Here is a 24,405-nt window from a genome sequence, read left to right as displayed (position 1 = left end):
TAGAAAACGCAAGATCTGGTCAAAGTATAAATTCGTATTTTGTAGGAAATGCTAGCTTACAGACCCACTTTCCCTCAAAGGGGGTTGCTTAGGTTCTCTTCCACTGGTCAGGGGCAAAATGATTCCATAGTCTTCAAGATAACAGTACTTTCTTCTTCGAAGGCTGAGGCTGTCAAGGGTGAGGCTGTCACCGCCTCCCAAGGAAGTGGAACTACAGGTGTGCACCATCACCCCGACACATTTCTGTTAAGTTATTTTTTTGGTAGAGACTAGGTCCCACTATGTTGCATAAGCTGTTCTCAAACTCTTGCCTCAAGCAGTCCTGCTTTGGCCTCCCAAAGTACTGGGATTACAGGTGAGCCACTGTGCCTGACCAGCCACAAGACTCTATGTTGGGTGTGTAGGTGGGAAGTATATCCAGGTCCTCCTCACCATTATTCTGCCTCCAACATTTATGCCATTTTTTTTTTTTTTCCTTTGCAACTCAGTTCTCTATGCTTACCAAATGGAATCAGTAAGGTCAGGGAGGTGGGGTGGAAGTTTGTGTTGAAAACATGGATTCAGAAGCCCCTCCTTAAATTCACTGAGTAAGGATTTTCATAAATGAGGGAGCTGCCCCACGCGCCCTGGGATGGGATGATGGGGGTGCCTGTTCACGACAATACAGTCAGGAGCCCCCTCCCTGAATTTATTGAATTGGAATCTCCCAAAATGGTGCTGGGAATTCTATTTAGAAAAGACCATTCACTTTTAATTGGCAAATTTAGTTCATTTACATTGATTACGCTGGCCATCTGTCTGGAGCTAGCTCTTGAGCACTGTTTATTGCTCCTCTCTTTGTCCTGTTACTCTAAAAGAGCTTTTATCAGACCGGCTTGGTGGCTCACACCTGTAATCCCAGTGCTTTGGGAGACTAAGGGGAAGGATTGCTTGAAACCAGGAGTTTGAGAACAGCCTGGGAAACACAGAGAGACCCTGTCTCTACCAAAAAAAAAAAAAAAAAAAAAAAAAAAAAATTAAGTTAGCCGGGCATGGTGGTGTGCCTCTAGTCCCAGCTACTTGGGAAGCTGAGGTGGGAGAGTCACCTGAGCGCAGGAATTTGAGGTTGCAGTGAGCTGTGATTGCACCATTGCACGCCAGACTGGGTGACAGAGCAAGACCTTGTCTCTAAAAAAATTTTTAAAATAACTTTTTTTTTTTTTTTAATCTTTGAGGGCTTCCCAACTGGGATTTCTTGCTGAGCCTCTATCGCACAGATGGAGAAGGCCAGGCCTAGGCCTGGAAGGAGGCGGGCAGGAGACAGCCCAGAAGCAGTTCTGCAGGGAGGTTTAACAGGGGTGGAGCAGAGATTTGATCCTTGGAAGAAATTCTATGCTGCTGGGAGTTGAGATTCCTGAGAACTAGCGAGAAAAGAGCTTTGGGTGCGCTTCGGTAAATTATGTAAACACACTGAGCTGTCTTGGGTGCCCAGGATTTGGAAATGGGGCCTGGGGGCAGTAGGAGCTGGTGCTCCAGAAGTCATATTTGCAGGAGGTTGTGGGGATGGAAAGGGTGGGTAAGCCCTGACCCGGAGGGTCTAACATGACTTTCAGCACATGGAGCCTCCATGGGGACTTTGGCTTCAAAGCCATCAAGGTCAAGAGTGTGGCCAAGTGTGGAGACAGAGGTGACTCTCCCCAGTGGATGCTGAAGAACTTAGGGGTGACTCTATGGGCTGGGAACATCCGGCACAGCTGACCCAAAGTACTGGGTCTTGTTCCATAAGCCATGGCGATGGGGAAGCCATAGGGGTTAACTGGTTCTCCCTGCCACCCCTTCCTCCCTTTCTTCCTTTTTCTTTTTGCTTCTTTCCTTTCCTTCCTTCCTTTCTTTTTAGAGATGAGGTCTCACCCTGTCGCCCAGGCTAGAGTGTAGTGGCACGATCATAGCTCAGTGTAGTCTTGAACACTTTGGGAGGCCGAAGGCTCAAGTGATCCTCCCACCTCAGCCTCCCAAGTAGGTGGGACTACAGGCACGTGTCACCACGCCTAATTATTTAAATTTTATGTGGAGGCAGGGTCTCGCTATGTCATCCCAGCTGGTCTGAAACTCCTGGCCTCAAGCCATCTTAGTGTCCTAAAGTGCTGGGACTACAGATGTGAGCCACCGCACCTGGCCTACTATTTCTTTCTTGACTCAAGAGAATTGGCTGGAGATGGATTTGACGTTTTTGGTCTCTACGCACAGTCTGAATTCTTGGAGGCTGATATGGATTGATAAATTGAGGACACGTTCTTGAGGTGGTGACAAGGTGGGGCATTGCTCATCACATACCGAGGCTTGGAAGAGTGGGAGGAGCGACCTGTTGCTTGAAGCCGGAGACAGAATGTGCTCGGGACTGAATGGTGTTGCCCTCAAATTCACAGGAATAAGGTTTTTATTCATCCTTTAAAATGAGGTCACAAGAGTGGGCCCTATTCCAATAGGAGCGGGGTCCTTATAAGAAGAGATTAGGGCCGGGTACAGTGACTCATGCCTGTAATCCCAGCACTTTGGAAGGCCAAGGCAGGTGGATCACTTGAGGTTGGGTGTTCCAGACCAGCCTGGGCAACATGGCGAAAACCCGTCTCTACTAAATAATACAAAAATTAGCTGGCCGTGGTAGTACATGCCTGTAGTCCCACCTAGGAGGGAGGCTGAGACAGGAGAATCGCTTGAACATGAGGCAGAGGTTGCAGTGAGCCGAGATCACACCATTGCACTCCAGCCTGGGCAACACAGCAAGACTCCATCTCAAAAAAAACCCCCAAAAAACAAGAATCAGAGGTAGGACACAGACAGGCGCAGAGGGATGGCTGTGTGAAGACATGGGAAGAAGGCGGCAGCTGTGCACCGAGAAACAGGTTCTCCCCAGACACAGACTCTGTCATGCCGTGGTCTTGAACATCCAGCTGCTAGAACTGCAATAAATATTCTTGATGATACCCAGTTTATGGTATTTTCATTCTAGCAGCCCAGACAATTAAGGCACAGCCTGATTATGCAATGACCTTGCAGCTCAGAGCTGGGGCGAACCCTGCCTGTACAGTACGGCTTCCACAGCCTGAGTTTGCCCACATCACCTGGGGCACTGGGGACAAAGGAAAACCACTTGAAAACAGTTCCAATGGGAAGCACAGTTCATCCTTGTGGTTTTAAACAATAAACAAACACTGTAAATGGGCACCACAGACAAAGCCACATCAGTGTCAGTTCTTATCTTTGGGGCCTCTCTCCTGTTCATGTGCAAATCTGTAAGTCACAGAGACACCTTTGCTGGGACTTGGGCTGTTTGGGGCTACAGGGCAGCCTCTTCCAGACCGAGCTGGGGTCCATTGACAGAATCCTCCCAGACTCCAGGAGATACTTTGCCTCTCCAGTTTGGGTGTCTGAGTGATCATTCAATGATTCATTATTAATGCTTGTTTGTTTGTTTGTTTATTTTTGATGAGACAGTCTTGCTGTATCACCCAGGCTGGGGTGCAGTGGTATGATCTCAGCTCACTGCAACCTCCGCCTCCCGGCTTCAAGCAATTCTTCTGCCTCAGTCTCCTGAGTAGCTGGGATTACAGGCGTACGTCACCACGCCTGGCTTCTTTTTGTTTTGTTTTGTTTTGATAGAGACAGGGTTTCACCATGTTGGTCAGGCTGGTCTCGACCTCCTGACCTCAAGTGATCTGCCCGCCTCTGCCTCCCAAAGTGCTGGGATTACAGGCGTGAGCCACTGCACCTGGCCAATGTTTATTGTTCATTTCTACTTTTTCTTGCCTTTTTCTTTGTTTTTTCACAGGGAGAAACTATTCATCCTTATGCAAATAGATATCTTAACATGACGCTGAAGTTTGTTTCATTTTTTTGTTTTCTTTCTTTTTTGAGACAGGGTCTTGCTCTGTTGCCCAGGCTGGGGTGCAGTGGTGCAATCATAGCTCAGTGCAGCCTCCAACTCCTGTGCTCAAATGATCCTCCTGCCTTAGCCTCCTGAGTAGCTAGGACTACAGGCGTGTGCCACCATGCAGGCTAATTTTTTTAATTTTTGTTTTTGTAGAGCTAGAGTTTCATCATGTTGCCCAGGTTGGTTTTGAACCCTGGCCTCAAGTGATCCTCCCGTGGTGGCCTTCTAAAGTGCTGGGATGACAGCCACCACGGTCAGCTGGTTTGTTTCAGTTTGAGTGACAAAATTTCGGAATTGGAGCTCCAGCTTGTCATTGCAGACATTTACTGTGGGCCGTCTTCCCTAAGGCACCAGCAGAGCGGGAACGGGCCACAGCAGGGCTGCAGCCATGGTCTCCAGATGTTGCCCAGCCTGTCCAGCTGCAGAGGAACCGGGCTGAGTGTCCGCTGGTGTTCCCGCACAGCCTGCTGGACTCGTTCCATCACCTGATAGAACACAGGCTCTGAGGCTGGTGTGAGGACGTGGGTCTCAGAAGGGTCTCTTGAGAGGTCAAAGAGCAAAGGTGGATCGTGGTGGAGTACTTTTTCCCCAAAGCATGGGCAGACTTTTCTTCCATAGCAGGCACCAGCTCCCTCTGGCTGGAACACCGGGGTCACAAAGTGGACTTTCCACGTGGTTCCTTCTGGTGGAAAGACAATAATTACCGAGTTGGTATAGAGAGATAGGGTGCAGTGCTGGAGAATGGCATCTTCATAAGGGCTAAAGGGTAGGAATAACACAAGCGTCCATTGGATGCATTGGATGGACAGATAAACAAAACATCGTACATCTTACGTGGAGTACTGTGTAGCTATGGAAAGGAATGACACACTGACACCGGCTGCAACATCAATGAACCCTGAAAATACTATGCTCAGAGAAAGAAGTTACAAAAGAGCACACATTGCGTGATTCCATTCATATTGAATGTCAAGGATAGGGAAACACATAAAGACAGGAAGTAGAGTAGTGGTTTCCAGGGTCTGTAGGGTGTGGAATGGGGAGTGACTGCTGATAGGAAGTGTCTGCTTTTGGGGTGATGAAAATGTTCTGGAGCCACACAGACGTGGAGGTTGCACAACACTGTGAAAGCACGAAGTGCCTGTGAATTGCACTTGGTCAGTTTTTTTTTTCTTTTCTTTTTTTTGAGACAGAGTCTTGCTCTGTCGCCCAGGCTAGAGTGCAATGGTGCAACCTCCGCCTCCTGGGTTCAAGCGATTCTCCTGCCTCAGCCTCACAAGTAGCTGGGATTACAGGAATGCGCCTGTAATTGTTCACAAAGAAGATGAAATCATTTTAAGGTCAGGTGATTAAAACATTTGGAAGCACATCTAGATGCATAAAATAGACTACAAAAGGCTGGACGTGGTGGCTCACACCTGTAATTTCAGCATTTTTGGAGGCCAAGATGGGTGGATTACTTGAACCCAGGAGTTGCCTGGGCAACATACTGAGACCTTGTTTCAATTTAATAAATAAAGAAAAATTGGAGGCCAGGCATGGTGGTTCACACCTGTCATCCCGGCACTTTGGGAGGCCGAGGAGGGTGGATCACTTGAGGCCAGGAGTTCGAGACCAGCCTGCCTAACATGGTGAAACCCCAACTCTACTAAAAATACAAGGAATTAGCCAGGTGTAGTGGTGGGCACCTGTAATCCCAGCTACTCAGGAGGCTAAGGCAGGAGAATCACTTGAACCCGGGAGACTGTGGTTGCAGTGAGCCGAGATTGCACCACTGCACTCCAGCCTGAGCGACAAAGAAAGACTAGTCTCAAAAAAAAATTACAAAAAAATAAGAAAAAGGAGACTAGAAAAGTCTTGAACACATGTGTGTGCAAGTATGTGTGTGTGCATGTGTGTATGCATGCACATACGTGTGTGTGATGATGACAAAAGTTGCACTTCATATAGCACAGGGAAGAAAGAATGAAATACAGCCCATACATGGTGTTTAAACTATGGGTAACAACTCTCCATCGTTTGAAGACGATTGACAGGTGATCTCAGAAGGCATGTCGCTGGAATGAGAGGGACACATACTGACAAAAACTAAATTTAAAAAGCTCGTGGAGAGGCTGGGCGCGGTGGCTTACGCTTGTAATCCCAGCACTTTGGGAGGCCAAGGCGGGCGGATCATCTGAGGTCAGGAGTTCGAGACCAGCCTGACCAACGTGGTGAAACCCCGTCTCTACTAAAAATACAAAAATTAGCTCGGCGTGGTGGTGGGCGCCTGTCATCCCAGTTACCCGGGAGACTGAGACAGGAGACTCGCTTGAACCCGGGAGGCGGAGGTTGCAGTGAGCCAGGTTCGCGCCACTGCACTCCAGACTGGGGACCGATCGAGACTCCACCTCAAAAAAAAAAAAAAAAAAAAAGCTCGTGGAGAAAAACGGAGGCGCAGAGACGTGGAGATGGACTCTGGAACGCAGCTCCACCCCCAGCCTGTTCTGGGGCATGGTGCTTCCCTCCACAGAGGGACTCTTTCCCGAAGGCTGTTAGGAAGGGGCTCCCCTACTCACTGTCCCGTTGATGCCACCTGGCTGCATGCAGGAAGCCCTCACAATAATGCATCAGGAACTCATGGTCTGAGTGCTGGGCTGTCCCCAGGAGCAAGGGCAGAAGGTCTTGGCCGTCAATCACTCTGCAGGAAGGAACATGGCATGGCTCAGGGTTGGAACAGGGACTTTGGACATTTGTCCCTCCAACATCCACCAGTCCCAACCCCAGGTGCTGCACCCTATGTTGTATCAGTGGAGGGACAGTCCGGGTGTGAGCGCAGATGGATGGAAGGCACGTGTGTGCATTAGCACGCTTAGAAGAAGAATGCAGCAGCGGCCCACGTTAGTCACCACCAAACGTCACCTTTGGCTAAAAAGTAATTAATTGGCCGGGCACGGTGGCTCACATCTGTAATCCCAGCACTTTGGGAGGTCAAGGCAGGTGGATCACCTGAGGTCAGGAATTCGAGACCAGCCTGGCCAACATGGTGAAACCCCATCCCAGCTAAAAACACAAAAATTAGCCAGGCATGCTGGTGCGTGCCTGTAATCCCAGCTACTCGGGAGGCTGAGGCAGGAGAATCGCTTGAACCCAGGAGGTGGAGGTTTCAGTGAGCCGAGATCGCACCACTGCACTCCAGCCTGGGCGACAGAGTGAGACTCAGTCTCAAAAAAAAAAAAAAAAAAAAAAAAAAAAGCTGAAAGAGCCAGCGCCCAAAGACTGGAAGGTAACAAAAGCCCACCAAGAGTTCTGGCCAGGCCTTTCCTGGGCCTTGAAGCATGACAAAATAATGAAGGATTCCTAACAGGACCCGTTTAGGATTAAACACGTTTTATTGGGGGTCTGAAGAAACTCCCCAGACCTTCACAATGAAGTTTTATTGAGAGTCTAAAGGAACTCCCCAAACCTCCATGATTTAGCGGGAGACAAGATGAGGGTCATCACCGTAGCACCTGGACCCATTTAGATGAAGTCAATTTACTGAGGCGCCAGAGGAGAGTCCTCAGGACTCAGACCTTAGTTATAGATTAAAGGAAGTTGAATCACATGTCTTTAGATGAGTACACACTTACATGTGGACATACAGCTTAGAAGATATAGAAGCTCTGGAAAACTTTGTAATTTGGAGTTGGTCTAGTGATCATTTCCAGCCCTTCTCCCCGTACCTGGTTACAGAAATAAAACTCCTTTCTTTCCTAGCTCATTTGCATCTCGTTATTGGGCCATGAAAATAAGTAGCCCGACCCTCGGATTGGTCTGGGAACAATTTCATGGACGCCTTACTGCAATGCCAGAGTGACATTTTCATTTGTCATAAGTGTTGCTGTGTCTGTGCAAAGCTGAATTGTTTCTTTGGGTTGTTCTGTACCTGTCCTGGGGCACCTCACCGCCCGCCAGCTGGACCACGGTGGGGAACACGTCCATCAGACTTGTGGGCTCGCCAATCACTTGGCCGGCCGGGAGCACCCCGGGCCAGCGGAAGATCCCGGGCACGCGGATCCCACCTTCCCATCCTCCCATGCCCTTCCCACCTGTGTTTGAACACAGACAAAAGAAAGTGGTTAAAAAACAGAAACAGATGCTCAGCCTGGGTGCTTTTCTGCATGTTTCACTTGTTTTAAGTTTCTCTCCCTGAGTCTCTCAGTTTCTCTCTCTTTGTTTTAGTGACATTAAAACATTCAATCTCATGTAGTTCCCCTGTAGAGGTTTGATTTTATATTTTTTATTAACCTTGTTATTGGTTAGTGTGCATGGGATTAAGTTAGGTCCTTCACTGCAAATGACTGTTGTCCTTATAAGAGGAGACACAGACACAGAGCAGAAGGCCACGTGGAGACGGAGGCAGACTGGAGTGGTATGTCCACAAGCCCAGGGACACCTGGGGCCCCCAGGCGTTGGCAGAGGCAGAAAGGAGCCTCCCCTAGGGCTTCTGGAGGGCACATTTCCCTGAGACACCTTGATCTCAAACTCCTGGTCTCCAGGGCCAGGACAGGATAAATTCCTGTTGTTTAAACTGCCCCAGTTTATAATACTGACGTTCTTCATGGCACAGAGAACCAGACTGGGTAGAGGATACATTAACATCAATGGCAATGAGATAAAGGTTTCTGAGGAGTCAGGCCTTCAATGTGAAGTTGTTTTGGGAAGGCATCAGTGGATGTAGCTGGCATTTATATATCCCGTTTTACATGTGTACTAGACTGATGGATCCATCTACTTCAAAGCAAATATACATCATAGGTATATTTGCCAACATCAGCCTACAAACGTTCTTTCAAGGACTGAAAAATAAAGCTCTGTAAGCAGAGAGATGACAAAATGTGTAAGCACAACAGTGTGAAGTCATGTACACAGGGCAGCACATTTTAGAATCTTTGTGGGACATGAAATAATGGCGTGCTTGGAAACAATGGAATCCAGGTTTGAATATAATGTGGCCAGCTAGGTGTCTACCCTTCTTCCTTTTTTTTTTTTTTTGAGACAGAGTCGTACTCTGTCACCCAGGCGAGAGTACAGTGGCACAATCTCAGCTCACTACAACCTTCACCTCCCAGGTTCAAGCAATTCTCCTGCCTTAGCCTCCTTAGCTGGGATTACAGGCGTGTGCCACCACGCCTGGCTAATTTTTGTATTTTTAGTAAAGATGAGGTTTCACCATGTTGGCCAGGCTGGTCTCAAACTCCTGACCTCAAGTGATCTGCCTGCCTCGGTCTCCCAAAGTGCTGGGATTACAGGTGAGAGCCACTGCGCCTGGCCTTATCCTTCTTGGATGCATTGTCTGAAGGTAAAATTCAAACGTGAGTCCATACAATAGAATATATTCAGCCATGGAAAGGAATGAAACATTTCCACAACACAGATGAACCTCAGAAACATCACGCTAAGTAAAAGAAACCATTCACAAGAAAACCCACATATTGCATGATTTCATTTACATAAATGTCTAGAGTAGGAAAATACACAATGATACAAAATAATGTTGTGGCCAGGCATGGTGGCTTACGCCTGGAATCCCAGCACTTTGGGAGGCCCAGCTGGGAGCGCTGCTTGAGTTCAGGAGTTTCAGACCAGCCTGGGCAACATAACAAGACCCTATCTTTACAAAAAATAATTTAAAAAATTAAATAGTAAACAAACCAAAAATAAGTTTTTGGGTGATGGATGTTAGCACGGGGTACAGGGAGTGACAGCTATGAGTACAGGATTTTTTGTGAGGTGGTGAAATGTTCTGAAAATAAACAGTGGTGGGCCACATGATGATGGTTACACAACTTGATAATCTAAAAACTCCTTAATTATGCACAAAAACGTGGCAGGCCAGGCCTCACTAACGCAGGCCTCCGTAACAACTGTTTCAGCACTGACCGAGTGGTGAAGTTACATCTTAAAAGCTGAAACAACCAGTGCCCTTATGCAAAGGCTGGGATGTAACAAAAGACCCCCAAGAGTTTTGCCCAGGCCTCTCCTGGGCCTTGAAGCATGACAAGATAACAAAGGAATTCTTAGCAGGATCCGTTCAGGATTAAACAAGTTTTATTGGGGATCTGAAAAAACTCCCCAGACCTCCGTGATTTAGCAGGAGACAAGGTAAGGATAATCAGCTCTGGCACCTGGATCTATGTATTTATTTATTTATTTTATTATTTTTGTTGTTGTTGAGACGGAGACTTCCTCTATTGCTTAGGCTGGAGTGCAGTGGCACGATCTCAGCTCACCGCAACCTCCACCTCCCAGGTTCAAGCGATTCTCCTGCCTCAGTCTCCCGAGTAGCTGGGACTACAGGCGTGTGCCACCATACCCAGCTAATTTTTTTTTGTCTTTTTTTTTTTTTTTTTTTTTTTTTTCCCTTTTTGTGGAGAACGGGGTCTCACTATATTACCCAGGCAGGTCTCGAACTCCTGGGCTCAAGCTATCCTCCCGCCTCTGCCTCCCTGAGAGCTGGGATTACAGGCGTGAGCCACCACACCTGGCCAACTAATTTTTGTATTTTTAGTAGAGACGAGGTTTCACCATGTGAGCCAGGTTGGTCTCAAATTCCCGACTTCAGGTGATCGGCCCGCCTTGGCTTCCCAAAGTGCTGGGATGACAGGCGTGAACCACCATGCCCAGCCACCTGGACCCATTGAGATGAAGTCAATTTACTGAGGCTCCAGAGGAAGGTCCTCAGGACTCAGACCTTAGTTACAGATGAGAAGAAGTGCATCGCTAATGTCTTTAGATGAATGCACACTTACACGTAGACATACAGCTTACAAGGTATAGAAGCTCTGGAGAACTTTGTAATTGTGAGTTGGTCAGGCAATAATGTCCAGGCCTCCTCCCTGTGACCGGTCACAGGAACAAACTCCCTCCTCTCCCAGGTCATCTGCATCTCAGTTTTGAACCACCAGAATAGCAGCCTGACCCTCAGTTTGGGCCAGGAACAAAAATTCAAGCTGGAGTATGTTGAATGATCACTTTTGCCCTGGAGAGGAAAATCACTGTCCTTGCGCAATAATACTGACCCTCCTGGAAGAGATGCCCTGTTGGGAATTGCGGGGAAGAGAGAAACTTGCAAGATGAGGATCTGGGAGCATCTTAGCCTCACCTTTATAAATTCCATTCCAGCCACCGTACTGGGTGTGTCCAAGCTGATTCTCTAGGGAACCCCCGTGATCTGATGTAAAATAAATGAGGGTGCTGTTGGTCAAACCTTCCATATCCAAAGTGTCAAGGATCTGTCCTGCAAAGAACAGATGTTTTTGAGGCCGTCAAAATAGAAAAATATCAGAAATGAAGCCCGAAGTGTATGCTTTAGTATTTGGAGGCTATCCACAAGAATGAATCCTTAGTTTTAACGCATAATGGAAGTCAGTTGTTTAATTTTGATATCATTTATTGGAGATTGATGTCTGACTTTATGTGCACCCCATCCTTTGCTCAGAATTTTAGGCAACCTACAAGGACAAAATATCAAAAACTTAAAAGTGCGGCATGTAGGCTGGGCGCAGTGGCTCACACCTGTAATCCCAGCACTTTAGAAGGTCAAGGCAGGAGGATCATTTGGGGTCAGGAGTTGGAGACCAGCCTGGCCAAGATGGTGAAACTACATCTCTACTAAAAATACAAAAATTACCTGGGCGTGGTAGCACATGCCTGTAGTACCAGCTACTTGGGAGGCTGAGGCAGGAGAATAGCTTGAACCCAGGAAGTGGAGATTGCCATAAGCCGAGATCACACCACTGCACTCCAGCCTGGGTGACAGAGTGAGACTTGGTCTCAAAAAAAAAAAAAGAAAAAAAAAAGAAAAAAAAAAAGAAAAAAAAAAAAGTGAGGCATGTGAACATTCCAGAGAAGAAAGCATAGGCTGAAAATGCAGACCAGTCCTCAACAGTGACGCTGAGCTTCTTGCAGTCACACACGAGGGCACTCATGTCATTAATGCCACTCACAGTTGGCCGGGCACAGTGCCTCATGCCTGAAATCTCAGCAATTTGAGAGGCTGAGGCAGGAGGCTAGTTGAGCCTGTGAGTTTAAGACCAGCCTGAACAACATAGCAAGAACTCGTCTCTACAAATAATAAAAAAATTAGCCAGGTGTGGTAGCGCACACCTGTGGTCCCAGGTACTGGGGAGGCTAAGGTGGGAGGATTGCTTGAGCCTGGGAGACTAGGGTGCAGTAAACCGTGGTTGCACCACTGCACTCCAGCCTGGGTAAGAGTGAGACCCTGTCGACTAGGCGCAGTGGCTCACGCCTGTAATCCCAGCACTTTGGGAGGCCGAGGCGGGCGGATCATGAGGTCAGCAGTTCGAGACCAGCCTGGCCAACATGGTGAAACCCCATCTCTACTAAAAATACAAAAATTAGCAAGGCATGGTGGCGGATGCCTGTAATCCCAGCTACTCCGGAGGCTGAGGCAGGAGAATCGCTTGAACCCGGGAGGCAGAGGTTGCAGTGAGCCAAGACCGTGCCATTGCACTCCAGCCTGGGCAACGGAGTGAGACACCATCTCAAAAAAAGAAAAAAAGAAAAAAAAAAGTGAGACTCTGTCACACACACACACAATTAACTTTTTGTCCTTCCTTGCCTATCTTGTTAAGGAAACAAAATGTTTTAAAAACACATCTTTCACCCAAATCTCTGACGGCAATTATTCTGAGGATCCTGGGATTCTCAAGCCCACCACCACCTAAACCCTAGGATTCCTAAGTTCTTTTTTGGGAGGCAGGGATGTGCTGTGCCCATATACAGGTACTCACCCAGCCCTGACTCACTCAAGCGATATTCCCCTTCCATCCTGTTCTAAACCCAGGAAATATGATGAGTGAATGAGGCAAAACAATCCAGACCCACAGGAGTTTACATTCTCCTGGGGGAACATGGAAAATCGACCCACCTAACACACGGTCATGAAGAGAAACAATGGCGGTGCTGTGTTAGGAAAAAAAGAAGAAAGAAGACAGAAGAAAGAAGAAGAAGAGGAAGAAGTGGAAGAGGAAGAAGAAGAAGGAGGAGGAGAAGGAGGAGAAGGAGAAGAAGGAGGATGAGGAGGAGGAGGAGAAATACGAAGAAGAAGAAGAACAAGAAGAAGAGTGGGAGGAGGAGAAAGGAGGAAGAGGAGGAGGAAAACAAAGGCAAAACAGAAAAGGACCACAGGAGAATGGGGGAGAAGATGATTGGGGAGGAGCTACGTTAGGGGTGAGTCAGGGCGGGCTCTGAAGAGGAGCCAGCGAAGCCTGAGGAAGCATTCCAGGAGGGAACAGCGGGTGTGGAAGCCCTGACAGGGGACAAATGTGAAAGATACTGTGTGGTGTCCACGTGGCCAGAATGCAGCAGGTGGGGAGGACAAAGGGACTGGGTGGAGATCAGACTAGGATCTGGGCAGCAGCAGGTCATGGGGCTTTCGTAGGCGATAGGAGGAAATTTAGTCCTATTTTCAGTGCAGGGGAGCCACTAGCCACTCTACAGCAGAGAGGAATTTTCTCTGCGCTTTCTTTCATTTGTCTACCACATGACGATAGGATGTAGACATCTTTGGGGCCAAAATTCTGTATGCCACTTGGGAATTAAGACATGGAAATCTCTGAGGTCATTATTGTATCTAACACATGGGGATTAAGACGTGGACATCTTTGGAGTCATTATTCTGTCTTCCACATGGGAATTAGGATGTGGACATCTTTGGGGTCATTATTCTGTCTCCCACATGGGGATTAGAAAGTGGCTACCTTTGGGGCCATTTTTCTGTCTACCGTATCAAGATTAAGACGTGGACGTCTTTGCAGCCATTATTCTGTCTAGGGAGTGGACAGCTTTGGGGCTATCATTCTTTCTGCACATGGGATTAAGACGTGGACATCTTTGGTCGAATAGCAATGCCTTCCATGCACGTGTTATGGAATTCACTCTCTGCTAATGGAGTGAAGATCTGTCCTATAATATTTTGGACTCTTAAAATCCAGTCGCACTGCAATCGCTATTCTGCATCTTCTGTCTTTAAGCTTCTCGTTCTTTGTTTCCTTTCCTGCTTCTGTTGCGGGAGGGGAAGCAGCCCGTTTTCCCTGGAAGGGCACTTACCTACCATCCAGTCCATCTCCTCTACGTTGTCCCCATACAGCCCGTGGAGACTCTTCCCGAGGAAGTTCTCCATAGTGATAAGAGGGATGTGGACGTGCAAAAAGGAAACAAAGAGGAGGAAAGGCCCATGCTTATTCCTAGAAATAAATACAAAGCAATTAAGGTTACTTTTTTGGTAAAACAGAGATTGAAGTCCTGTAGATACTAAATATGGATCTCACTTGTCACATCCTTACTCAAATGTCTTCTCAACTCTGTTCACCAAAAAGAAACACTCAAAACTCTTCTTCAACAGAAAAATAATTCTTATGTTTAACAATATTCCTTTTTTTGTTGTTATTTTAAAGACAGGGCCTTGCTCTGTTACCCAGGCTGCAGTGCAGTGACATGATCTCAGCTCACTGCAGCCTCAATCTCCCAGGCTCAAGTGATCCTCCCACCTCAGCCTCCCAAGTATCTGGGGCCACAGGCATGTGCTAACAGGCCCAGCTAATTTTTTTTTTTTTTTTTTTTTTTTTGGTAGAGACAGGGTCTCACTATGTTTACTAGGGTGGTCTTGAACTCCTCGGCTCACATGACCTGCTCCTGCCCATCTCAGCCTTCCAAAGTGCTGGATTACAGGCGTGAGCCACCATGCCTTTCTGGTCTGTTACCTCTCTCTCTCTCTTTTTCTTTTTTTTTGAGATGGATCCTGGCTCTGTCACCCAGGCTGGGGTGCAGTGGCATGATCTCAGCTTACTGCAACCTCTGCCTCCTGGGTTCAAGCAATTCTCCTGCCTCAGCCTCCCAAGTAGCTGGGATCACGGGCGTGCGCCACAACACCCATCCTGTTTAAGACTCATTAACATCATACATTTTCCCTTCCCTTCTGAAATCTATTTAAAAATCCACACTGGGCCAGGTGTGGTGGCTCACACCTGCAATCCCAGCATGTGGGGAGGCTGAGGCAGGAGCATTGCTTCAGCCTAGGAGTTAAAGACCAGCATGGGAAACAGCAAGATCCCATCTCTACTAAAAATACAAAAATTAGCGGGGTGTGGTGACATACACCTGTACTCCCAACTGCTCGGGAGGGTGGTGCGGGAGGATTGCTTGACCCTTGGAGGAGGAGGTTGCAGTGAGCTGAGATTGCGCCACTGCACTTCAGCCTCGACTACCGGAGTGAAATCCTCTCTCAAAATAAATAAATAAATAAATAAATAAATAACCATACTGATTTAGTGCATCCTTTTCCCCCTGAATTTTATAATGTTCTAACTCTACATACGTAATGCAAAGTTAAAAGAACTGCAGGTTACTGTCTGACATGACTTTTATTTTGTTCACTTATTTCAATATATATTTTTGACCTCAAGCCTTAACTTATAGAATAAGTGGTGTTGCACATTCAATTTTCTTTATAATTGCTATCATGTAGTGAGGATTAGGACATAAAATAGTTATAAAAAGCACACTTTAAAAATGAGGCATATTGGGTTATTAATATTATTTTCATTGTCCTCCTTGAAAGTAGTGCTTTAGCTTCTCCCTCCCTTCACCTGGCCTTCATGGTCTAATCTAGATCCTTAAAGCATAAGAGCAATGGTGAAGGTGTTAGCCTTAATTAGAACACATCAGGCTGGGCATGGTGTCTCATGCCTGTAATCTCAGCACTTTGGGAGGCTGAGGCAGGAGGATAGGCTGAGCCCAGGAGTTCGAGACCAGCCTGGGCAACATAGCCAGATCCTGTCACATTAAAAATCAAAAAGAACGCAACAGTCTTACCTGCTTTAATTTGCAAGCTAATTGTCAATGTCCTTTCTGTCATACATTAGGTATTGCCATGAAGAACTCTCTAAGAGGCTGGATGTGGTGGCTCACGCCTGCAATCCCAGCACTTTGGGAAGCTGAGGTGGGTGGATCACTTGTGGTCAGGAGTTCAAGACCAGCCTGGCCAACATGGCAAAACCCGTCTCTACTAAAAATATGAAAGTTATCTGGGCATGGTGGTGCATGCCTGTAATCCCAGTTACTTGGAAGGCTGAGGGACGGGAATCGCTTGAACTCAGGAGCAGAGGTTGCAGTGAGCCAAGATTGCACCACTGCACTCCAGACTGGGTCACAGCTTGAGACTCTGTCTCAAAAAAAAAAAAAAAAAAAAAAAAAAAATATATATATATATATATCTAAGAATGTAGGAGATGATGACAACCTCACTGTCACCAGGTAAGATGACTTTTGATGGTATCACCATCTTTCCTAGAATGTCCTTGGGGAGCATGAAAATAGCTGTGCAGTGTTGAGAGCCCTTTTTGTCCTGTTTCTCCTGGTCCCGCACAGGAAGTCTCCCTGCCATACAGTTGACTGCGGGCTACGTTCTGCCATAAGACATCTGACTTCTGATGACAGACATTTTAAACATTTCTAATTTATTATAAAGGCCTTCGGGTGATGCAGTTTACTTAAATAGTGCCTGTGGTGATCCGAGGATGCCAATGGAGTAAGACTGACCCTAGAGTAACAGCAAATTCCAGCTGACCTGTAACAATTTCTTTTTGAGACAAGGCCTTGCTCTGTCACCCAGGCTACCTTCATAGCCTCACTACATAGCCTCAACCTCCTGGGCTCAAGTGATCCTCCTGCCTCAGCCTCCCAAGTAGCTGGGCCTACAAGTGCATGCCACCACAGCCAGCTAATTTTTAAAATTTTTGTAGAAATGGGGTCTTGCTGTGTTGTCCAGGCTGGTCCCTAACTTCTGGCCTCAAAATATCCTCTTTCCTCAGTATCCCAAGTAGCTGGCATAACAGGTGTGTACCACTATACCCAGCTCAGCTGTAACAATGTTTTAATGGACACAAGGCAAGTCACAAGGCTCCACTGACCCTCATCTATGCCCCATTTTTACCAAAAAATTGTCCTTCTAGGTCATGGCTATCCCATTCTTCAAATGTCAATTAAAGAAGAGGCTTTTTTTTTTTTTTTTTTTGAGACAGGTTTTCCCTGTGTCACCCAGGCTGGAGTGCAGTGATGTGACCTCAACTCACTGCAACCTCCACCTCCCAGGTTCAAGTGATTCTCCCACCTCAGCCTCCAGAGTAGCTGGGATTACAGGCACGTACCACCACACTGGGCTAATTTTTGTATTTTTAGTAGAGATGGGGTTTCACCTTGTTGGCCAGGCTGGTCTCGAACTCCTGACCTCAGGTAATCCTCCCACCTCGGCCTCCGAAACAGCTGGGATTATAGGAATGAGCCACCATGCCTGACTGAAGAAGACTATTAGGATGCATTTTCATTCCAAAGCTGAGTGCTTGGAGGAAGCTGACACTTTTCTGCTGACCTTTTGAGAAAGGACGCGACCTCCTGCAGAATAAGGGGCGTCGTTTTTTGGAAGCGCATGGGCTGCTCCGTGATGGTGTGGTTCCTCATCAGCAAGCAGTCGGCATGGACAATCAGAGCACCCACAAAATAGGAGGCTGCGAGGAGGAGGACTGCCCAAAGGGCTGACCAGATGACCGGCGTCCACGAGACGGGTATCAGGTGTGTGAGCTTCCCTGCTACCAGTGTGAGGGCAACCAAGGCCAGGACTTGGAAGAGGAAGTTGAGTTTTTGTTCCAGGTTGACACGCTTCTCTGAGAGTTCCCAGCGGGCGCAATCACCCATCAAGGAGAAAGGCATTCCGTAGAAATGGTCAAAGCCATGGTGGAGGGGGTGGTGGCAATGATCGCTGGCGGACTCACAGTTCAGACCCAGATGCCATTTTCCTGAGAGGCAAAAAGGATGTTGATGTGACAAGCATCTGAGCACAACCGGACATGTCGATATTGACTGTTTGTTGCATTCCTGATACTCTGTTAGACACTGGGGGGCCGGGAGATTGCAGAGAAGTGTGGGCAGCACTAGCTGTTACTTGCACCCCGCAATCTGGCCTCATCGTTTCAGGGGAGTGAGGACCCCGTGTGTCAGCTTTAACCAAAATATGAGTTACCTGTGACAGGTGGAACAAATTACTGTAAAACTGTTCACTTAATACAACAGAAATTTATCCTATCCCAGTCCTGGAGACCAGGAGTCTGAGATCGAAGTGTCTCCAGGCCACACTCGAATTGGAGGCTCTAGGGGAGGATCCTTCCTGCCTCTCCCAACTCCTGAGGGCTCCAGGCCTCCCTGGGCTTGTGGTCACATCCCTCCAGTCTCCGTCTCCATGTTTCCATGGCGTTGTCCTCTGTGTGTGTCTGCGGCCTAATCTCTTGTCTTACAAGGATAGCAGTCTTTGCAGTAGGACCCACTGTAGAGACCTCATCTTTACTTGATTATATCTGCAATGACTGTTGTGAGCTGGATCCCGGCCTGCCTCAAATTCCTGAGTTGAAGCCCTAACACCCAGGACCTCAGAATGTGACTGTGTTTGGAGACAGGGTGTTCAAAGAGATAAGTAAGGTAAAATGAGGTCATTGGTTTGGCACCGATACAGTTTGGCTGTGTCCTCATGCAAATCTCACCTTGAATTGTAATAATCCCTATGTGTCAAGGGTGGGGCCGGGTGGAGATAATTGAATCATGGAGGTGGTTTCCCCTATACTGTTCTCATGGTAGTGAATGAGTCTCACAAGATCTGATGGTTTTATAAATGGGAGTTCCCCTGCACATGCCCTCTTGCCTGCCGCCATGTAAGACATAGCTTTGCTTCTCCTTTGCCTTCCACCATGATTGTGAGGCCTCCCCAGGTTTGTGAAACTGGGAGTCCATTAAACCTCTTTTCTTGATAAATTACCCAGTCTTGGGCATGTCTCTATTAGCAGTGTGAGAACAGACTAATACAGGCCCTAATCTGATAGAACTTGTGTCTCACAGGAAGAGGATATTAGGGCACAGACACATGCATACTCTCTCCAGAGGCTTTAGGGAGGATCCTTCCTGCCTCTCCCAGCTGTCAGTGGCTCCAGCCATCCCTTGGCTTGTGGTCACATCACTTTAATCACACTGCTTTCTCCTCTCTGTGGCCCAATCTTCCTCTACCTCCATGTTAAATGAAGCCTTGTCCTTGCACAGTGGGCCCAGCTGGATAATTCAGGATCATTTTCTCACCTCAAGATCGTTCACTTAATCACATTTACAAAGACTCTTTTTGCATATAAGCTAATATTTGCTAGACTCAGAGGTTAGGGCCTGACATCTCTGGGGACCATTATTTAGTCTATTGCACCTTGTTCTGCAGTGCAATGATGAAGGCCAGAAAGCACCATATGATATCATCAGCATGGGTCAAAGGCTTCTGGGCTTTGGAATTGTCCTCTCTCTGAGAAACCACTATCATAGTGGCCATGGTTGAAGTCGGTGGTGGGCTTCGCAAGGCGCACCTTTCAAATTCAGTCCAAGCATAGTCTTTGCTTCCATGCGGCCACTACTATGGTGTTGACAAAGAGATGTCAACCACTCCAGTGCTGTCTGCCATCTGGAAAACCTCATGATTGCCCAATGAATATCCCATAAGGATAGACTCTTCTGTTTTAGAAAAATTACAGTTGGCCGGGCATGGTGGTTCACAACTATAATCCCAGTCCCTTGGGAGGCCGAGGTGAGAGGATTGCTTGAGCCCAGGATTGCTTGAGACCAGCCTGGGTAGCATGGGAAGACCCTGTCTCTACAAAAAAAATAGAAAAAATTAACCAGGCATGGTGGTGCAAGCCTGTAGTGCCAGCTGCTTGGGAGGCTAAGGTGGGAGGATCACTCAAGTCCAGGAGGTCAAGACTGCAGTGAGCCATAACCGCACCATTGCCCTCTAGCCTGAGTAACAGAGTGAGTACCCTGTCTCAAAAAAAAAAAACATGTCTATTGGAAAAAATCCACCTTTGTTTGACAGTGATGACTGCATCTCCCCAGATTTTTTTTTTTTGGTAAAAAATTAAAGAACATTTTATAATTTTTAATTTTTAGAAATATATAATTTATTGAATTTTATATTCATTGTATCCACTAGTCATGTTGTTTGTTATCAATAAATGGAACTATTGATAAAAATCATTACTATAACACAATAATGATAATGGCAACTTGGTCTCCTCTCAAGGAACTATTGCCATTAATTTTGTTTTTCATCCAATACATAACATGCTTTGTTGACTTGTAGAAAAATAACCATGTTAATTATGGAAGCTGATAGGGAGGTATAATTCTAGTAGACATTTTCATACACACTGAAGGGAAAAATAGGTAGCATTACAGACCTTTTTGATAAAAGAATGTATTTTTTCTTATTTTTTTTATCATGGTCTATGAGAACATTGTGTGAGATGCCAAATATTTCATTAAGGTGATGTTCCTTTTTTTTCTTTCTTTTTCTTTTTTTGTAGAGACAGGGGTTCGCCATGCTGCCCAGGCTGGTCTCATACTCCTGGCCTCAAGCCATCCACCCACCTTGGCCTCCCAAAGTGCTGGGATTACAGGCATGAGCCACCGCGCCTGACCAGAGTCACTTTTGTAAGGGCACTAATCCCACATATGAGGCTCCACCTTCACGACCTCATCACCTCCCAAAGGCTTCACCTCCTGACTCCATTACCTGGGGGGTAAGAGTTTCAACACAGGAATTTTAGGGGGACACAAACATTTAGATCGCAGCACTAAACTAGCTAAATTGATCCATAAACCAACCATGAAAGAGCTGAAGGTGTTCAGTCTAAGACACTAATGTCTAAGACACAAAGTCCATGTGAAGGGCGGGAGAGGATCCCACAGAACAAAGAAGCGATTGCGTGTTGTGCAACGGAGCTTGGAGCGTATGCCATAGGCATGAGCACATTTTCTTTCTTTTTTAAATTTATTATTATAATTATTTTTTTGTAGAGGTGGGGTCTTGCTATGTTGCCCAGGTGGGTTTCAAACTTCTGGGCTCAAGCACTCTGTCCACCTTGGCCTCTCAAAGTACTGGGATTATAGGCATGAGCCACCTTGCCTGATCTGGTATTTCTTGAGTATCTACTTTGCAGTAAACAACCTGGAAAGTAACATGGTTCCTAGATATATGCAGCTTTCTGTCTAGTGGAAAATCCCACAGCACCTCACCCATTTTCCTTTCCAAACTTTTTAGCTGAATGTCCCTTCCACATAAAAGTCACGCGCTTACCACTTTAAAAAACGTACATACCTATGAGTCCAGTGGCATAGCCTTTCTCTTTCAATATTTTTGCAAAAGTTGTCTCATTTGTTGGAAGACCTCCAGATGCTCCAGTCCATTGAAGAACACGGTAACCAATGCTGGAAACCATCCCTTTGAGCAATTATTAAGAAAAAGAACTACTGTTATACATTTTTTTTTCTGTTTGTTATTTATTATTTATTTAAAAATAGAACGCTTGGTAAAAATCTCTCTTACTTAAAATTAAATTGAAAATGGACTTCCCATATGACTTTGCCTAGTGGATTGCATTTTTGGCAGCAAAGTAAATGATTAATTTGTTGAAAACGTTAGTGAGAAGATGGACTTTCCTGTTATGTGCAGGTTATAAGTAATATAATTCAGTGAAAAAGGAATGAAAACTTAAATGTTTTTTTTTGTGTTAATTAATTTATTTAGAGATGAGGTCTTGTTCTGTCGTCCAGGCTGGAATGCAGTGGTGTAATCAATGCCCACTGCAGTCTCGACCACCTGGGCTCAAACGAGCCTCCCACCTCAGTTACCTGAGTAGCTGGGACTACAGGTGCGCACCACCACACCTGGCTAATTTTAAAATTTTTTGCAGAGACAGGGTCTCACTCTGTCACCCAGAGTTGAGTGCAGTGGCATGACTATAGATCACTGCAGCCTTGAACTCCTGGGCTCAACTGATCCTCCCACCTCAGTCTCCCAAGCAGCTGGGACTATAGGGGCACACCACCATGCCTAGCTAATATTTTTAAATTTTTTGTAGAGATGGGATCTCACTATGTTGCCCAGGCTGGTCTTGAACTCCTAGACTCAAGTAAATCCTCCCACCTCAGCCTCCTAAAGTGTTGGGATTAGAGTCATGAGCCATTGTGCCTGACCTAAAAATGATTTTATAATTTCATCAAACTCTTGATATAATCCAAAGGTTCTCAAACTTGTCTGCCCATTGGAATCGTGTGGGGAGCTTCAAAATATTCTGATGGCTGGTTATCACCCCAGGGGTGCTAATTTTTATCAGTCTTGGGTGGAACTTGGGCTTTCGGATGGTAGGAATATCCTCTGGATGATTCTAACGTACTGACGAGGTTGGTAGCCACTGATAACATTTTATTCTGCTCTCTAGACATTCCAAATCTTTACCCAAGGGTTTGTTTGTATGTTTTGAGACAGCGTCTTGCTCTGTCACCCAGGCTGGAGTGCAATGGAGTGATCTCCGCTCACTGCAACCTCCACCTCCTGGGTTCAAGCAATTACCCTGCCTCAGCCTCCCAAGTAGCTGGGACTACAGGCACTCATCATCACACCCAGCTAATTTTTGTATTTTTAGTAGAGACGGGGTTTCCCCATGTTGACCAGGCTGCTCTCGAACTCCTGACCTCAAGTGATCTGCCTGCCTCGGCCTCCCAAAGTGCTGGGATTATAGGCATGAGCCACCACACCCAGCCTCTACCCAAGTGTTTTAAAATGTAGGTGTGACGTATCATTATTATTATTAAAGTTTTATCATTATTTAGCTATGGCAAGGCCAACAGATCAGGAGATGACTGTCATTGGAGAGAGAGTTTATTACTCACAGTTCTTGATAGTTTATTACTCACAGTTCAAGAGGAGGCAGGGGTGAGCCATGCTGTGTGATTATATGGGGAAGCTTCAGGGTTGGTCAGGAGGCAGAGGGAGTGAGGGGAAAGCATGGAAAAAGCCTTTCTTATTTATTGTTTTTCTTTTTTGGAAAGTAATTGGCAAGGTAGGGTAAGTCGGCTTAAGACTGGCCAGTTTGTACAATTTCCGTGGGCTTTCATCTGTGGGGGCTGTCCCTAGAAAGCTGGTACCTGATTCTGGGGGGATTAGGGCAAAGAGAGAGTGGCCCCATATATGAAAACCTCATAAAGGTGATGGTTAGGGGTGTGTGCTCTGGATTGATTGGTTTATCTATGAAAGGTGCACCCCCAAGTGACTTGTTTGCGGTCTCTAAGAACTGGCTAGCCCTGGGAGGGCCAGTCCTGCCAAGGTCAGCAAAGCCCTAAGATGTCAAAGCATCAGAATATAAAAGCTGCCTGGGCACGGTGGCTCACGCCTGTAATCCCAGCACTCTGGGAGGTCAAGGAAGGGGGATCTTTTGAGCCCAGCATTTCAAGATCAGTATGGGCAAGATAGAGAGAGACACTCCCGCCCCACCAATCTCTATTTAAATTAAAAATAAAAAAACTAATAAAAAAACCAAAATGTAAAAACTAAAAACTATGATGAATACACCAGGCTGCACCCTAGTGCAGTTGTAAGAGAGACTAACCTGATCGAACAGGGTATCTGCCCGTGAGGAAGGCAGCTCTGCTTGGGGTGCACAGAGATGCGGCAGAGATGTGCTGGGTCAGCTTCACGCCGTCCTCTGCAAGGCGGTCAATATTTGGAGTCCTATGGAGGGACAAATCAACAGCTTTACTTGTTAAAATTAGACAGGATTTTCATAAGCACAGCTACATGCTACTTAATAGAAGGTCTGCTGGTCGTTGTAGAGCGCTTCAAGATGTTCTTAGGAATGACCTAAAAGTAATGTCAAAGATTTCTAATGTTTTCTGAACCTTCAAGGAAACATCAACTCATTTAAATAGAAGTGAGTGGCTGGACGCAGTGGCTCATGCCTGTAATCCTAGCACTTCGGAAAGCCAAGGCAGGAGGATTGTTTGGGGCCAGGAGTTCAAGACCAGCCGGGCCAACATGGCGAGACCCTGTCTCTACAAAAAAAAACCTACAAAAATAGAAAAATTAGCCAGGAATGGTGGCGCATGTCTGTAGAACCAGCTACTTGGGAGACTGAGGAAGGAGGATTGTTTGAGCTCAGGAGTTCGAGGCTGCAGTGAGCTGTGATTGCAACACTGTACTTCAGCCTGGGTGACGGAGAGACAACCTGTCTCTGAAATAAATAAATGAATGAGTAGATAGAGTGACTAAGTTTCCATAAGGCACTATTGGTACTGAGAGAGCAACCTCAGAGGGAATGCAGAACTGAGAGCCCAGGGCACCTTCTTCGGGACTTACAGTGTTCATGAGAAGGTTTGACTTCATGGACGCCAACACACTGTAAGTGCTACATGAGGGTGGAAGGCTGGAATTCAGACAGGAGGATGGACTAGCTCTAGCTCATGACAGATGGACACACCAGATTTTGGCATTAAGGGGGTGTGGACCTTCCTAATGAAAAGCAGAGCTTTTCAGCAGGGAGGATTGAAATCCCGCGTAAGTGCTGGGCTTGGCTAGATGGATAGGGTTGGGAGTG

At 46.6% G+C, this 24,405-nt stretch overlaps 1 protein-coding gene across 7 annotated transcripts in view; it reads right to left on the bottom strand.

The window, feature by feature from the left end:
- Positions 1–2,262: 2,262 nt before the first annotated feature.
- The window catches only part of ARSL (arylsulfatase L), a 33,702-nt gene continuing 11,559 nt past the window's right edge, over positions 2,263–24,405 (bottom strand). For 3 of the 7 annotated variants that reach the window (XM_037986298.2, XM_073013898.1, XM_037986300.2), the window contains exons 3-10: positions 23,422–23,543; positions 21,132–21,254; positions 17,325–17,748; positions 14,006–14,142; positions 11,037–11,171; positions 7,818–7,980; positions 6,469–6,590; positions 2,263–4,592 (exon numbers count right to left, since the gene is read on the bottom strand). In XM_037986298.2, coding sequence (XP_037842226.1) covers positions 4,234–4,592; positions 6,469–6,590; positions 7,818–7,980; positions 11,037–11,171; positions 14,006–14,142; positions 17,325–17,748; positions 21,132–21,254; positions 23,422–23,543 — 1,585 coding nt within the window. In that variant the 3' untranslated portion in view covers positions 2,263–4,233. The remainder of the gene's footprint in view (positions 4,593–6,468; positions 6,591–7,817; positions 7,981–11,036; positions 11,172–14,005; positions 14,143–17,324; positions 17,749–21,131; positions 21,255–23,421; positions 23,544–24,405) is intronic. The other 4 variants (XM_037986296.2, XM_073013897.1, XM_073013896.1 and 1 more) reach the window with 2 other exon arrangements.

Source organism: Chlorocebus sabaeus, chromosome X, assembly GCF_047675955.1.
Source record: "Chlorocebus sabaeus isolate Y175 chromosome X, mChlSab1.0.hap1, whole genome shotgun sequence".
Classification (NCBI taxonomy): domain Eukaryota; kingdom Metazoa; phylum Chordata; class Mammalia; order Primates; family Cercopithecidae; genus Chlorocebus; species Chlorocebus sabaeus.
This window is presented reverse-complemented; position numbering and strand designations above follow the sequence as displayed.